This window comes from Gymnoscopelus microlampas (assembly GCF_963454915.1).
Source record: "Gymnoscopelus microlampas genome assembly, chromosome: 1".
Classification (NCBI taxonomy): Eukaryota; Metazoa; Chordata; class Actinopteri; order Myctophiformes; family Myctophidae; genus Gymnoscopelus; species Gymnoscopelus microlampas.
Window position 1 is genome coordinate 51,110,532 of NC_139962.1, and position 16,557 is coordinate 51,127,088.

The 16,557-nt window shown below is 42.5% G+C and overlaps 1 protein-coding gene across 1 annotated transcript; it reads left to right on the top strand.

Moving 5' to 3' along the window:
* Positions 1 to 9,868: 9,868 nt before the first annotated feature.
* Positions 9,869 to 16,352, top strand: irx6a (iroquois homeobox 6a; the record flags this gene model as incomplete). Its single annotated transcript, XM_084085984.1, has 6 exons — positions 9,869 to 9,937; positions 11,044 to 11,346; positions 12,262 to 12,371; positions 13,910 to 14,208; positions 14,992 to 15,663; positions 16,246 to 16,352. 6 exons carry the CDS (start codon positions 9,869 to 9,871, stop codon positions 16,350 to 16,352), a joined length of 1,560 nt encoding a protein of 519 aa, XP_083942110.1.
* Positions 16,353 to 16,557: the final 205 nt, after the last annotated feature.

The following is a 16,557-nucleotide window of genomic DNA, read 5'->3' on the forward strand; positions in this document are numbered from 1 at the left end:
ACTCCTGGTGAAGCCTTTCAAAACAATTTATGCAAACAAACATCAAGCGCGGCTATTTGTTTTGGCACCACTTTTCAGTAAACCAGACTGAACCAGGACCAGATGGGCCCCCACCAACACCACCCCCATACAGATCCCCGTCCCCCCACCCCCTTTGTCTGTGCATTGAGGCCAATGGTGCAGGCGGGGGAGGGGGGGTGCTCAGTAGGCACTGGCAGACCAAGAGGGCCCCTGTAATGGGGAGTTACTCAACACTTAGCCCCCCACTCATCACATTACTGCTGTCACGTCTGGACGCGTGTGCGTACAGTACGGGATATGTTTTGGGTTTGTTTGCTTGTTTTTTTTTTCCTGATGAGGACAAACAACAAGCACGCAGACAAACATTTGAAGCCACCGCCTGTTGCATGTGTCATCATATTTCAGCTATTACAGTTTATTACAGTGCTACGCTGAGAAAAGAAAGACCTCTCATCTCTGTCCAGAGAGATACTTCTTGTTTTCATTGTTGTTTTGTGTACCGAAACCAAATAACTGTCCCTTTGTGTACTTGTATGTCGTCGCTGCTCGTCGCTGTTTTCTCATAAATTAACGCCCTATTTTATATTTAGCTAAAATAGGCAGATAGATTTGCCTATAATGACATCCCCAAAATAGGGAGGCCAGGTTTAGAGTTGTTAAGTCTGTCTGTGGGTTTAATAAATATTTACCCAATAAAAAGTATTAACAAGAGCTTCTGACTAACAAGAGTTTAGGATTAAATAATAACTGAATAACTATATATATATATATATATATATATATATATATATATATATATATATATATATATCTCCCATTGTTGCCCACACAACAAATGTATCCACCAGTCAGTGTCACGTCCCACAAGAATTTAAGCTTGCGAAAGTATGCAAAAGGAAGCAAATTAGACGAAGGCAACTACCTCCCTGATTCCATTCTTTGTTCCATCTCGAAGGTTTATAGAGAGGTTAATATATGAGCATATTGATAGTTATCTGTCAATAAAAACTCAAACTTCCTTTTGAATTCCAATCAGGCTTCAGAATATCTCATTCCATTGACACCTGTCTACTGCATTTTACCAAATACATCAAACGTGATGCAGTCGTTTTGTCATTCTACGCTTGCGTCTCATGATTCACTAACATCTCAATGTCACTAAAATCAAAACTGAAAAACCTCTCAAAACAAACTAGTAAGACTACTACTAGGCCTCACATGCAGGACTCACCTAATCCAGCCCACTTGGCTAGCCTGGGATAGCTCAAGGTAGAAGACAGTGCAGCATTTTCCAATGGGTCTGGTCTTAGATACTCAGAGGAACGGTGCCCAGTTACCTATCAAGCTTCTTCTCCAGAGTGAGTGATGCCCATGGGGCAATAACACCAGAGGGAGTTCATTTGACCTTGTTCCCCCAAAATTCGTCTCAAACATGGGGTAGAACATCACCAAAACGTGGAATGCCATACCAAAAGCCATTAAAGATGTCAACTCGATTTTGTCAGGTTTGTGACTCTGTGTCGTTTATGTTATTGAGTTACATTTGATAACATCTGTTCTTACCCAAATGAATACTTTTTCTTTGTTAGTTGATGCTTCATATCCATACTTTAAGTACATTTTTGTTCCAATACTTCTTTTAATTTTACTCAAGTCAAATTTTGAATACAGGCCTCTTAACTGAGTATTTTTACATTGTGGTATTGCTACTTTTACTTGCAGTAAGTAGCAATACTTTAAAAAATTGAAAACGTCTTCCACCACTGTTGCTAACAATAAACAACTTTGCGGGAAGTTTCTCCGTCACAGCAAATTCAGCGTATGAGAACATTCGGAAATAATGCATAAGAGACAAGATGGCCGCCGCGCTAACGTGCACCACGACCCCTGTGGTGATGACAGCCGCGGCCGCACTGTGGCCAGTAATTGGAGTGACAGTAATGAGAACCGTCTCTTCTCCCTTTGTGCGACGGGGAGATGGGTCGCCATGCAGCCTCGCACATTTTCACTGCCTCGGTGAAAAAGAGAAAAGAACATGTAACTTGCAAGCTACAGTATGTGTGCTTTTCCATTTTCTCACATGGGATTGAAAGCGGACATGGTCATTTAAAGGTTGAGTGATTTTCATGACCTCCGGGGGGGCCCTTGAAACCTGTCAACAGTTGATTGTGTATTTGCAAAGAAAAAGGAAAAAAATTAAATAAAGAAAAAAGTACATGAGGTGTCAAAATGAAAAAAAAATCAAGTTACTTCTACTTGAAAACTTGGTTTACACACACGACGACAACGACGTGTTGCTGCTCCTGCTGCTATACCGCTGGCCCTTTGCCTTTAAGGGAAAGTTCGGTCTGGAGCCAGCATCCATCTCAGCACACAGACCACACATACACAAACATAGGAATAGTAGCAGGGAGGTAGCCTACACATGGCAAACAGACTCCCCACTTGCGGGGAGCCCGAAAATACACATTTGATCATATTCGTGTCCAAACACGAACGCTAACGCATGAAGGAGACACAGACCGAGGCAACACCACCGAGCGAGCCACTGACACACCCCAATATAGACACGTATGCCATGCTATGCCCGCTTGCCAACCGAGAAACACAGAGGCACAGCCCGACAGGCCCCCGAGATGAAAGACGGAGCACACGGAGCCTCCGTGGTACCTCAACCCAGATGCAGGCGTGTGCACAATCATCCCACAAACTGACCTGAACCATGCATGCAAACATCACCAAACACCCCCTCCTCTCTCTCACACACACACACACACACACACACACACACACACACACACACACACACACACACACACACACACACACACACACACACACACACACACACACACACACACACACACACACACACACACACACACACACACACACACACACACACACACACACAGCCAGAGGCTCCCCATAAGCAGTCATTTCCCAGAGTCACTGCCAGGCGCTCTCTCTCAGTGACAAGCTACAAATCCCTGACACCACCACTGATGATAGCTTTGCAGTACAGCCTCCAGGGGACTCTGCCAACCGGCGAGCACGCAAACACGCAAACAAACACACACGTATGTACACACACTGTCTCTCTTCTTTTTCCTGCTTCCTTTTTTTCTTTCCTTCTGACTCTGTCAGTCTATCCCTCAGGCTCCCTAGTCTCTGTCTCTTCTTTCTCCCTGTGTTAAGCCCGATTTGTACCCCGCCGAGCGCTGGCGTGAGCTTGTAGATCAGCTATGTTCGGGCACTCGACACGGCACGCAGTGAAGTATGAATCAAGCCTTAGATAGTGGGGCTACCGTAGGCTATCTCTCTCGTTCTTTCACTCCACTCGTTCCATCTCTGGCTCTCTCTCTCTCTCTCCTCTCTCATGTTCTCTCCCAGGAGGAGCCCCGGAGGCCTCCGGGATCTGCTGCTCACAACACCAACATTCCAGGGATTTGTTTGAGTTAAACATCTGACTGCAACCAATCAAAATAATGAGGCTAACAAATGATGTGCCAATTACGCATGTCCGTTCTTATGCAGTAGAAGTTCGATCAAATGACTTTGTGTCTTTTTAAAAGTCAAACAATGCCAATCATGTAGCCCACAGTAGCACCAGTGGACTGTCACACTACTAATGCTTATGATGATCAAGCTAACAAGGCCCTCAAAGGCCCAATCACGGCTCCTTTCATTTGCTTTAGCAGATGATTTATTGAAACAATCGTGGTGATATCATACTTTCTTCTCTGTTTGATACAGCTTTAATGACTCCCTCTGTGTGTTCAAATTATTCGTCACGAATCGCCAGCCTGGAGGATGTTTGTTTTAGTTTTTAACCGGACACTGCTGTGACCACAGTCCGCCGCTGTCACTCCATCCTGGCTCTCATTACAGTATTTATTACTTTTCTTTCCCATTTTGGATAATTTACCAGTACCAATAACGCTCCCTGTTGAAGTTTAAATGTGTGTGTGTGTGTGTGTGTGTGTGTGTGTGTGTGTGTGTGTGTGTGTGTGTGTGTGTGTGTGTGTGTGTGTGTGTGTACTGTTGTATGTGTGCAATAATTCGGGATCACAAGCGAGCGTTCATTGGCACATACCAATCTGCCTTTAATGAGATCGCACACCTCCAGGTAGGATGCCCTCCTCATCTCCAGCACGGAGCAGGGTTCTCTCCCCTCCATCTCTCCATCTGTCTGCCCTTATTACCATTTCATCACCCCCACCCCTACCCCCTCCACCCCTCAGTCTTATGAAAAACCAGCAAGGCTTTTGTGCGCTTCATTAAGTCGGCACAGGAAACATATTAAATAGGAGAATAGGGCTGGGAGCCATGGCATGTTGACTTAACCTTTCCTGGGTGTGAGTTTATTTTTTGTCTTCACGCCCGTGCGGTACATAACGGGAGCGAGGTACATTAGTAACCAGCAGGGCCAGTTAGAAAGACAGGCGGGAGAACTTTCTCCTCCTGTTATGAGAGAGTGAGAGCGATGGCGATGCTAGGCATACGTTATGTAAGAGACAAGATACGATCATGAGTTTGGGTCTGATTGTATTTACAAATAAACCTGCTGGGAAAAATCAGTCACAGTAGGTGTGGCTTGCTGTATCACTGCCAACCAAGCAGTACTGAAGCACATTTCCACTTCAATACGGTTCTATTCTAAAAAATGAATTTCAAATTATTTCATGGAATTGTCTGAACTTTGAGATACTGTGCACTATAGCAAACTCCACCCATATAATATAGCCAAAAAGTCCAAACAAACTTGCAACATAATGACGTAAACTGATGATTCAAACATACAAGCCCAGTGAAATAAGAATATGTATGTGTTATGATTCACAAAGTTTGCAAACAGGAAGGAAAGTTAGAAAGATTTGAAGACAATAAAAAAGTTAGGACAGTAAAGTGATAGAAAACAATTCATTATGCCTAGTTGCACATTCAGTTTTAGAGGAAAACAGCCGAGTATTGTAGAAAGAAACACACTTCACCAAGCATGTGCTGTATCTACTCCAGATACATTATGTTAAAATTATATTTCAACAGCTTTAAAAATAGTGCAGATTGTCAAACTGATGACCATTAAAAGTATTTCTAAGGAGGCACAAACTCACATCTGAGGCAGGGAGCAACGTCTGCCCTGTTAAGCCATATTTAAACTTTATCATAACGGCGTCGTTGACCAGAAAAATAGCAAATCTATAAGGTCACAATGCATCACATCCACGATTCGTTGTGAGCTTATAGATCTGCTATTTTCGGTCTGCAACACAGCCCTACGACAGAGCATAAATGAGGCATTAGCCTCAGCTGGCGAAGGCAGAACCCGAAGCTCGTTAGGATGTGAGTTATTGACTAATCTGGGCAAAACAGTGTAAAAAGATTGTCTTATTGTGGATATGACACGTTCCAGGGAGAAGGGCGCTCTGGTCAGTGGGCCATTACAATTACTGTTCATTTGGTCTTGATTCACTGGGATGGCCACTGACTGCTGCACATGCATTATGCATGAGTCTGTCCATATGCACTTGGGCCATCATGCATGCCCTTGTGAAATTCATTGGCCACCGGCAAGCAATTACATTCAGCTTGTGCCACACTCCCTGGTGTAATAACAATTCACATTTGAAAACATGCGTCCCCGTAGAATGATACAAGATCATTTTGATTTTTTTTCTAATAGTGATGTGTGAATGGAATGTAAAATACAGAATAGGAAGTAAGAATGACAAGCTAATATTAGGTGTTATTTCAAGTAGTTGAGTTTAATCACTTTAAACCTGGCGTTCCATATTTTGTGTATTTCATCATAGGTAAGAAGGGGGGGGGGGCAGATCTATAAGCTCACTACATGTCATGATGTGACATGTGAGCGTGTAGATCAGCTATTTTTGCCGAAAGGAAGTATAAAACAGGGCTTAGATGGTTCATTTATTTCAACTCAAAGTGCTATCTGTCTTGCTTGGGGTCCTCTGTACAGATGATAAAAGATATTCTGATGAATAAAATATCAGAAGCTGATAGCTGTATTTAAAACAATTGTAGCCTATTTAGCATTTTCCATCCTTATCTAAGTGCACATTTCTCAGGTTTGAAGACCTGTTCTTATTCTACATACAAAATGCAGTGTTAAAGTTGTGTAACCTTTGCTGGTAGTTGGCATTGGCATTTGACATATTTTGTTGAATGTAAGTGAATGCGGGAATTAAATGATCCTATATCGATGTTAACATGTCACTCATTAAAAACAACTTGGCAATTGATGACATTTAAGCACCAGGGTGAGTTATCCAAGATGACACTGCTGTCAGAGCAGTGTGTGTGTGTGTGTGTGTGTGTGTGTGTGTGTGTGTGTGTGTGTGTGTGTGTGTGTGTGTGTGTGTGTGTGTGTGTGTGTACTTATATATACAGTACATATACTATACTTAAGTTGTGAGGGCCAAATGTTCCCACAAGTATAGTATAATTTGATAAATAGACACTGTGAAGATAGAAGAGAAGTTTTCCTGGTCCTGACAAGAGAAACGGTTGTTTCCAAAATATGTATTTTTTAGAGTTAGATTTACAATTGGGAAAAGGAGTTGGGGTCGGAGGAATGCCTGACTTATAGCTGATCTACAAGCTCACAACATGTCACAGCTCGATGCATTATGAGCTTGTAGATCTGCTATTTTCAACTTTAGGGTTAGGGTTTAAAATGGCCCAAAAATGTAAAAAAAAAAACGGAAAAGTTCATGTCCAATGTTCGGAAAAGTTCATGTTCATGTTCAAGTATAGTAATACAATCGTGCGTGCGTCTGTGATCTTGATAGGGTGGGATAGAAAAGTAGCGGTTCACACACCACCTGGTATGATGACCACTGTATCTGTCCATTTTTATCTCCTCCTATAGTGACAGTCCTAGGTAATCTCTGTGGGGAGGAGAGGAGGAGTATAGCCTACAGCTCACATGGAGGAGAGGAGGAGTATAGCCTACATCTCACATGGAGGAGAGGAGGAGGAGGAGGAGGAGAGGGGGAGTATTAGCCTACATCTCACATGCGGCTCTTGGGCGCCTCTCGAAGAGAGAGGCCGTAATCGCAGACGCATCTCTGGGGAGAAGTCGCGTCATTTCATCAGCTGCTGAAGGGTAGAGCATGTCACAACGGCCGAGGGGAGGGCTCTCACATTGTGAGCTTGTAGATCTGCTATTTTCAAAAGAGTTTTCTATATTTTATGCATTTGAAAACTTGTGAAATGGGACATTCTGCATAATGAGTACTTTTGGTACTTTAAGTACATTTTGATACCAATACTTTTGTACTTTTACTCAAGTAAATTTTGACATTGCAGTATTGATACTCTTACTTAAGTAAAAAAATGTGAATACTTTTTCCACACACACGCACACGCACACACGCACAGCTTGTTCATGAGAGAGGGAGAGAGGGGGTGCGAAGTCAGCGATGGTTGATTTGTTGATCTAATAAGGCTTAAAATTCATTCTCATTGTATTCAGTGGGAGGCAGCCAGCCACACATTCCTTCCCCATCTTCTTCAAGTGAGCATTATTCAATTAAAATGCAATTCTCGTGCTCCCGCGTCCACGGATATTTAATTAGAGTGAGAGGGTTTCCACTTTCTTTCTTTTTTCTCCCCCCCCCCCCCCCCCCCTCTCATGCACAGTTCCTTTTGTGTTTCACCTCTAAGGCATATTTTCACTCAGTTACTCGCTGGTTAAACACGGGCACGTATCCATTTGTTAATTGATACAATTACGCATTACGCACAATGTGCACGTATAGGTCTCCAGGCAGGCATCAATCACTGCTCTATTGACCTGTCAAACACCTGCCCTGCTGGGGCTCAACCTGTCTCTAATAGAGAAAGATAGAAACATCATCGTCATTAACTCTGGCTTGTTGGACCTTTGGCCAAGCACAGCCAGAGGGGAGGGGGGGGGGGGGGGGGGGGCTTTCAGAGGTGCTCATTAAATTACTTTTTATTCTTTTCTTTAATATCGTCACAGACGATAAAATATGACGTATAAAAAACGTGTGTAACATTTTTTGACTATTCAGGAATACATGTGATTTTGTTTTTCTGTACACATACTTCATTAGTCTGCATTAGGCTACTATAAAATACATCATCTGACATCCTGAGTCGCAATGTATGCGTGATAACAGAACAATCCTGTGATGGTGCTGCCAAAATATACTTGTGGATATCATTTATTTTTGTTTGGTTTGAATAAATATCATTTCACAAAAAGGGATGCAATATAATGGAGGCACAATAGCAGATTCCCAGTCTTTATTTGATCATTAAATCAGCCAAGAATTCCACACAAAGAGCAACACAGCTGTGTAGTACATGCAGTGCAACCCTGTACAGTGATTCTCCACCAGTGGTCCGGGGACCAACAGTGGTCCTTGAGGAGTTTCCAGGTGGTCCCCAGATAAATGATGGAGAGTTAGTAACCAAATTTACCCTTATAGATCTTAACCCCTTATAGAGTGTAAAATGAAACCAAATGGGTCCACTCTCAAGAGTTAAATTATTGTTAGACATATGTATTACATAATTTACAAGAAGTCTAGACAACTAGAGAATGTAGAAGAAATAAAGAATTGTTATTTTGACAACATCTTATCCAATGATAACTAAGATATTCTAAGTCTTGGGACTGAGAGGCTAAAATCTCATCAAACGGTTGTCCATAGTGGCTCAAATGCCGAATAAATAATGGACCTTGATATGAAAAGGCTTGAAAACCACTGCTGTATAAGAAAAACACAATGTTGGACGTGATTGGCAAAGACATGATTCCATCCTTTGCTGTCCTGTCAGTCGTTCCATGAGGAAGAAATCCACACAAAGAGCAACACAGCTGTGTAGAACAGTGGTTCTCAAAGTGGGGTCTGGGGACCCCCAGGGGTCCTTGTGTGGGTGGGGGGGGGGGGGGGGGGGTGTACCAGGGGGTCCCCAGCTAAATGAGTTATAAATACAGCATCACAATCATTTTAACCACTGACTTTATCCATTATGTTATACTTTGGCTATTGAAAAATAGCAGATCTACAAGCTCATAGCGCGTCACTTCGTGCCACGCTACGAGCTTGCAGATCTGCTATTTTTTTTAAGAATCTTGAAAATTAAATTTTCAAGATTATTATTATTAAAATGAATATTCAAAGATTTGCACAGATTTTGTGCAAATCTTTGAATATTCATTTTAATAAGCAAATGTATTTTAACTTTACATTTCTTTGCTTCTGGGGGTCCCTGGCACAAAACATTTTCAGATGGGGGTCCGTGGCCAAATACAGAACAAACCGGGGGTCCTTGACTTGAAAAAGGTTGAAAACCACTGCTGTGTATAGAGAAAAACGCAATGTTGGGACTTGATTGGCAAAGACATGATTCCATCCCTTGCTGTCCTGTCGGTCCCAGGATTACAATGACGTCACGCTGGTACCCTGGCAATGGGTGAATGCTAAAGAACTATAGAGCCACAAATAATAGCACAAGCAGAGTCCATATCTTCATCTTGCAAGTCTTTTCGTTATCCTTTAAGCCTCCTTCGGCTAACACATCAACAACATTTTTTTTGTGTGTGTGTATACTTAATGACGCTTTAATTTCATTTCTTATCGGCTCCTTTGGGGGATTATTTCATTCATATAAAACTGTATCTGCAGCTGGTATTGCAGACAAGCCCTAAAGTCTCCATCCTATGAGTGTTATAGTCATCTATTATTGAGGAGAAGAAGGCCGTGCGTTGGAAATGTGTGTAAGACGGTGGATTTAAAGTAGAATTGTGGTTACAATCGATCATAAGGGGGAAGAAGAATATTGGCTGATGGTAACAAAAGAAGCAGCTATCATGTCTTTCTCGCAGTTTGGATACCCTTACAATGCAACTTCCCAGGTAAGCCTCTGCATTTTGTTATATTATCTCCTAACTATTTTTGCAACAATTCAATCGTATCTTAAATAGCCTATGAGTGTGTTTTATTAAGTCATAGTTTCTATACCCTCTGCCTCCGATAAGACAGACCGCTGGCTGGCTGTCAAACTTCCCTGACAGTAGCCTAATGACAACTATTTGCGTGTTGGACCAAATATCGACATGCATGTCCAATTACAATGAATTATGAATGAAGTTCACGTGTTGTTCTGATGACAATAGAGATGAATGTCACCTATTAGTCAAACTACGAGACTTCACACAGGACCCCCAATGGAAACAAGCCATATAGTGCTTTCTTGGGTTTAATCCTTTTAGCATCCTTTTGTATAGAACTGTACTTTCTGTGCTTTTTTTGCAAACTGTTAATAAAGTATGCAATCAGTCAATCTGTCAATCAATCAATGCTACTGCGCTGCTCATTAAACTGAGAAGCACTCCAAACTTTTCACTCAAAGTTCGGACATCATGATCAGAGTGCAACAAATTATTGCAATTATCATTTTGTATATAGGTTTGAAAGAAAGCTTATATAGCCTAATTCAAGCGTTTATTTAAGACTGTTTTTAAATGGCATAGTTCAAAGCAGTTCGTTTAAATTCTGGTGCCAAAAAAAGTTATAGGCTATTCAAAGTTGTTAGCCTATCCAACTTTTAATTTCTATCATGTTCTTTGCATCTTGTGAACTGAACGGAACGCTAGATATTACTCTTAAATATTAAGAATTCTAAAAAAAAATTTTTTTTATCGGATTATTAAATTACCAGTTACCACTGTATAGTTAGTTTCACAATATAATGTACAGTATTTTACGTCGAAACATTCATTTGAGCTTGTCACGGATTTGCGTAAAGCCACTCTCCTCCTCCTTACCTCACCTGAAATCCCCTATCAGCCTATACAACACAATCACTTCTTTACTTCACGCACTAATAGTGTGTGAAGTAAAGGAGTGATCGTGTAGGCTGGATAGTGTGACAACAACTATCCAAATAAAAAGCGCATGGATGCGACAAAAACAGCCAATGACACCTCTGTCTATCCACGATTCTTCTTCATTCATGCAGTTTTTCGTGTCGGCATCAAACCCCAGAAATACGACTTGCTACGATTCGATTCCCTCCAGGTCGGTGTCCGGTGGTGATCCGTCCCATCAGCCCCCCGTAACGTCCTTCTGCTGCCCGTCCTCCTGCTACGAGGACCCCCACCACCAGGTCCACCGGCTCCTGCCCCCAGCCAGGACCGAGCTGTGCGGCGCTTCCTTGGGGATGTACAGCTCTCCGTACGCGGCTGCCGCGGCCGCAGCCACCCATCACAGCTACGCCAACTACTTCCCATACAGCGCCGAGCCGTCTCTCTACTCCTCGCTGGTAGGTTAGAGCTTTACGCACGGACCGTGCTGGGCTGGCTGCTCCGCCAGGCAGCATCGATCTATAGCTGTCTGCCTGGCTGAGCTGAGCTGAGCTGTCTGCCTTCCTAAACGGGTTCTTGATCAATTAAATCTATTAAGCTCACTGCTCACTGCTCACTTCACTGTTTTCCCTCTTTATTTATTTATTTAATTTTATATTATTTTATATTATTTTATATTATTTTATTTATTTTATTTATTTTATTTATTTTATTTATTTTATTTATTTTATTTATTTTATTTATTTTATTTATTTTGTGTGTGTTTGCGCAAAATCAAATCTTATTTAACTCTGGGAGTGTACAAATCTATCCCATGTGTTAACTCTGGGAGTGTAAGTTAAGGAGACCAAATCAACACAGGTCCATTTGGTTCCTTACACTCCCAGAGTTACACAGATAGAGGATTTTAGTCTCTTTCAATTAACACTGTGTGTGTGTGTGTGTGTGTGTGTGTGTGTGTGTGTGTGTGTGTGTGTGTGTGTGTGTGTGTGTGTGTGTCACTCATCACTGCATGGGTGAATCAAGTTTAGTAAAAAGTTGTTCGCTGTGCATGCAATGAAAAATATTGTTGCCTATAACATTTACCACTTTTTAGGTACTTGCTTTTTCAGAATAATAGTCTAATATAATAATCTACACAGTAACTGGATTGTACTAAGAAAATTAATAAAATGGCAATAATCTTCCGGTTCCAAACTGATTTAGTGTAAATAAAGTGGAAATGAGATAGAATAGCATGTTTGTTCCCTATGGGGGTGTTTAAACACAGAGAGAAAAAGCTGCCAAATAGGCTTTTTAAACACACAAATTCCTTTTTAAACAAACAAATTCCCATCTAATTTTGAATATATTATAATTTATTTCATTTATAGAATCCACAATATGACATTAAGGATGGAACGGGCACTTTACACTCTGGCATCACCCAAACTGCTGCGTACTATCCATACGACCACTCACTGGGCCAGTATCAATACGACAGGTAAGGTCCATTTTCTATCCACACCATGCCCTTTAAAGACTGGACAACTGATCATTTAAAATGCTGGAAATTCAAATAATGTGGAGGAGGGAAAAAAAGTACCTACTGTATGTTAAGTTGGCACTGAACAACAAAAATGTGAGACCGACCCCCACATTCAGAAATCCTTCTAGTAAATAATGTTTTGTGATGTCAGGAGTGGAAGAAGTACACCCTGCACTCACCTCAAGATAAACAAATACAACGATACTTGATCATCAACATGCATTTCATTTCACAGTTAAAAATAGACACGCTTCTTGAGCATTGCAGGTGTAGCTGGTTTTGAATGTTGGACATTGACAATGTACATTTACAGGCCCATAATATACTTAAACCGTCAATACAGTACGTAAAACGAGCAACTTCCTACACTCATGATATCATGATTCTTCATACCCGGACAGTTGTTAAAATGAGTTCTCATTTTAAGTAATTTCCTTACAATTATGTTTGAAAAGAAACTAGTACTGCCTAGATGTGGACTGGGGTAATGTCTGCATTCCGACATCTCACTACTCCGACTAGTGGCTTCCGCGTGCGGTTAGGGTTAGGTATAGGGTTAGTTAACGTCGGAAAGGCGACATGTAACCATGTGGACTAGTTTGTAAATACGTATCTGAAGTTGTCCCTTGTTGCCCTAACCTTTGAGCTCGAGCACACCTATCAAACATTATATTTTATGTTGGAACCATCACCTCATTGAGGGAATGTCACATTTGGATCAAAGGTCAGGTGATACTGTTAATGATACTGATCCCTGGAGCAGAGCTGTACTTCAAATAACACTCCGGGGGAGCTTTGATTTTTTGAGTGAATAGTTTGAGGTATTTTGCTAATGATGCTAATGGCTAGCGTGTGTGTGTGTGTGTGTGTGTGTGTGTGTGTGTGTGTGTGTGTGTGTGTGTGTGTGTGTGTGTGTGTCGGCAGTGGTATAAAGTAACTAAGTATGTACTCAAGTACTGTACTTAAGTATCATTTTGAGGTATTTTTACTTTCTTCAGTATTTACAATTTTCAATACTTTTACTTCTACCCCACTACATCTTGGAAGAAAATATTGTACTTTTACTCCACTACAATGGGATGAAAACTTTAGTTACTAGTTACTTTGTAGATTTTGATTATTATCACAAAACATACACTAACCACATCAGCCCTATATATATATTTCGGACATTTGAAAATAGCGTCACATTGTGAGCTTGTAGATCTTATATTTTCAAAAGATTGTTTTATACATTTTGAACTTGTGAAATGGGATATTCTGCACAACAATGAGCAATTTTACTTTTGGTACTTTAAGTATATTTTGATACCAATACTTTTGTACTTTTACTCAAGTACATTTTGAATATACGGGGAAAATACGGGGACTTCTACTTGTAACAGAGTATATCTACATTGCAGTATTGACACTTTTACTTGGGTAAAACATGTGTGTGTGTGCGTGTGCGTGTGCGTGTGTGTGTGCGTGCGCGCGTGCGTGTGTGCTACCAGATATGGAACTGTAGACTTTAATGGCTCAGCCAGGAGAAAGAACGCCACCCGGGAGACAACGAGCACCTTGAAGACGTGGCTGTACGAGCACCGCAAGAACCCCTACCCCACCAAGGGCGAGAAGATCATGCTGGCCATCATCACCAAGATGACCCTCACCCAGGTGTCCACCTGGTTCGCTAACGCCAGGAGGAGGCTCAAGAAGGAGAACAAGATGACCTGGTCTCCCAAGAACAAGGCAAACGACGACAGGAAGGACGACGACCTCGACAAGAGCGACCAGGAGTGTGTCACCAAAGGTAAGGTACCACTTGACCATGATGTTGACCACTTGAACCCTACATATAGTGTCCCTATTCTGGGGTGAAAATATCAGATCTACAACGTTACGATGCGTCAAATTGGATTGCGTTCTGAGTTTGCAGATCGGCCATTTTCTTTTTTAAAGTATATTTTTTTCTTCATTGACCGTTCACAGTGTAGGGACAGGAAACAGGGAGAGAGAGAGCCGGGGAGAGACTTGTAGCAAAGGTTCGCCGGGCCCGGGAATTGAACCTGGGGCTCGCTGTCAGGCGCCTATGTGGTAGGTGTCCATCGGCCAAGTGGTTAGGTTAGGTCAGGTTAGATCCTCGATTGATCTGCTATTTTAGCTTTAGAGATTTGGTGTAGGGGGGAAAAAGAATAGGGCTTAGTATAGACCCTTGGGGGGGACAGTATAGTATATATCACTGTGAATGGGTATTGGGTTTAAAATGGTTCAATTAATTCAGTTCTAGCGGTTTGACTGTGCGGGGCTGAAACATTCAACAAACTGATGAAAATGGTCAAACAGGTTATTTGTTTTCATACCAGACTTTAAGAGTGCTGTGAGTAGGAGAATTTGTAGACACAGGATCTAGTAGTAGTCTGTTTTTAATCCTGGCAACAAGACACTTTGAGCCAAATCTCCAGTTGCTCTTACCATGTTTCTGTCCGCAAGACTATAGATGCATTTTCAGTCTCCATATTATGCTTTGTTAAACTGCTTGAAGTCTATAATACCTACCTGCATGTTTTTTAACTTTTCTCTCATTCGAACTCAGACTCCTGTGACGGCAAAGACGAAAAGGAACTTCATCTAAGTGACCTGGAGGACATGGAGGAGGACGACTGTGATAAACTGGACAGTGACTGTGAGAAGGTGGCCCCTGATGAGCTGGACCTCCACAGGGCCATGGCCGTGTCGCGGACCCCTCCAAAGAGAGAGTCCGAGCTGCACCTCAACTTGGCCAACAGCTTCCCTGCTTTCCCGTGCGGCATCAAGGGCTTGACCTCTCTCCCGCCTCTCCCGTCGGACTTTCTGGAACACGTGGCGTCCAAGCCCCCCTCCTCCTCCTCCATCGTGCCCACGGGGACCATGTCCCTGTCCCACTTTGAACCTTCGGACAAGCCGCGGATCTGGTCTCTGGCTCGCACGGCGGCCTCGGGAGTCATACTTAGCCCTCGCCATGGCTCGGAGCTGAGGACAGGCAGCTTGGCTGGGGGGGAATGCCAGCTGCAGACCTCCAGGATCCCCGGGGCCCCTGCTGGACATTGTGGGGGCATCATGGGCCTCCACGAATCTAACAATGTGACCAACGCAGAGAACCCCTTCCAGGAGGCCCCGCCTTTGCACTCCAAAATCTATGGCGCCGGCAGCTACAGTCACAAGAGCCTCCAGCTGCACTGCTCCTCGTACCCTGCACTCGCTGACACATGCCAGTACTCCATTGAAGGTACGCTGTATGTTGTCTTTCACGTTTTTCATGCATTATAGCTTACACATCAGGTTTTACAAATACGTTCATCCCTACTGTATTAACTAACCACTTGAGCCCTATTTTATACCTTTAAAAAAAATCGAATATAGCAAAAATCAAAGATCAACAAGCTGACAATGTATCGCAAAGTGATGTGTTGTGAGCTTGTAGATATGCAGTTTACGCAACTTTTCTTCTTTGGAAATGTTCACCAATAATGATATAATCAGGTTGAAAGTGGTTAATGTGAGAGGTTTACTTTATGCTATTAGCAGACAGGCATACATACGCATACATATGTCAGATTATTATGTTTAAAAAATGCATCATGTCTGTTAAAACTCTGAGAAGCAAAGAATGATGATTACAGTGTGAGACAATATTTTGACACACTACATGTGCTGGTGTGTGTGTGTGTGTGTGTGTGTGTGTGTGTGTGTGTGTGTGTGTGTGTGTGTGTGTGTGTGTGTGTGTGTGTGTGTGTGTGTGTGTGTGTGTGTGTGTGTGTGTGTGTGTGTGTGTGTGTGTGTGCGTGCGTGCGTGCGTGCGTGTGTGTAGGATTCTCCGGTGGAAAGACAGAGACAGAGTCAGCCAACCTTAACGAGGCCTGTGGGACCCTGCAAGATGACAAGGTCACCGCCTTCAGACCTGTGATGAAGAGGTGAACCAGGTGAGTCACCCAACACTGACACGGAATAAAGGGTCAAGTCACCAACAACCACCCGAGTGCACGCACGCACGCATGCACGCACACACACTTGTGTCTACACACTTGTGTAACTTGTGTCTAATGCAGCAACGGTCAACAACATATTGTTGCTGTTGGATGGACAGTTTCATGTCCAAAACCGTTACTTTTCAGAAAAAAAA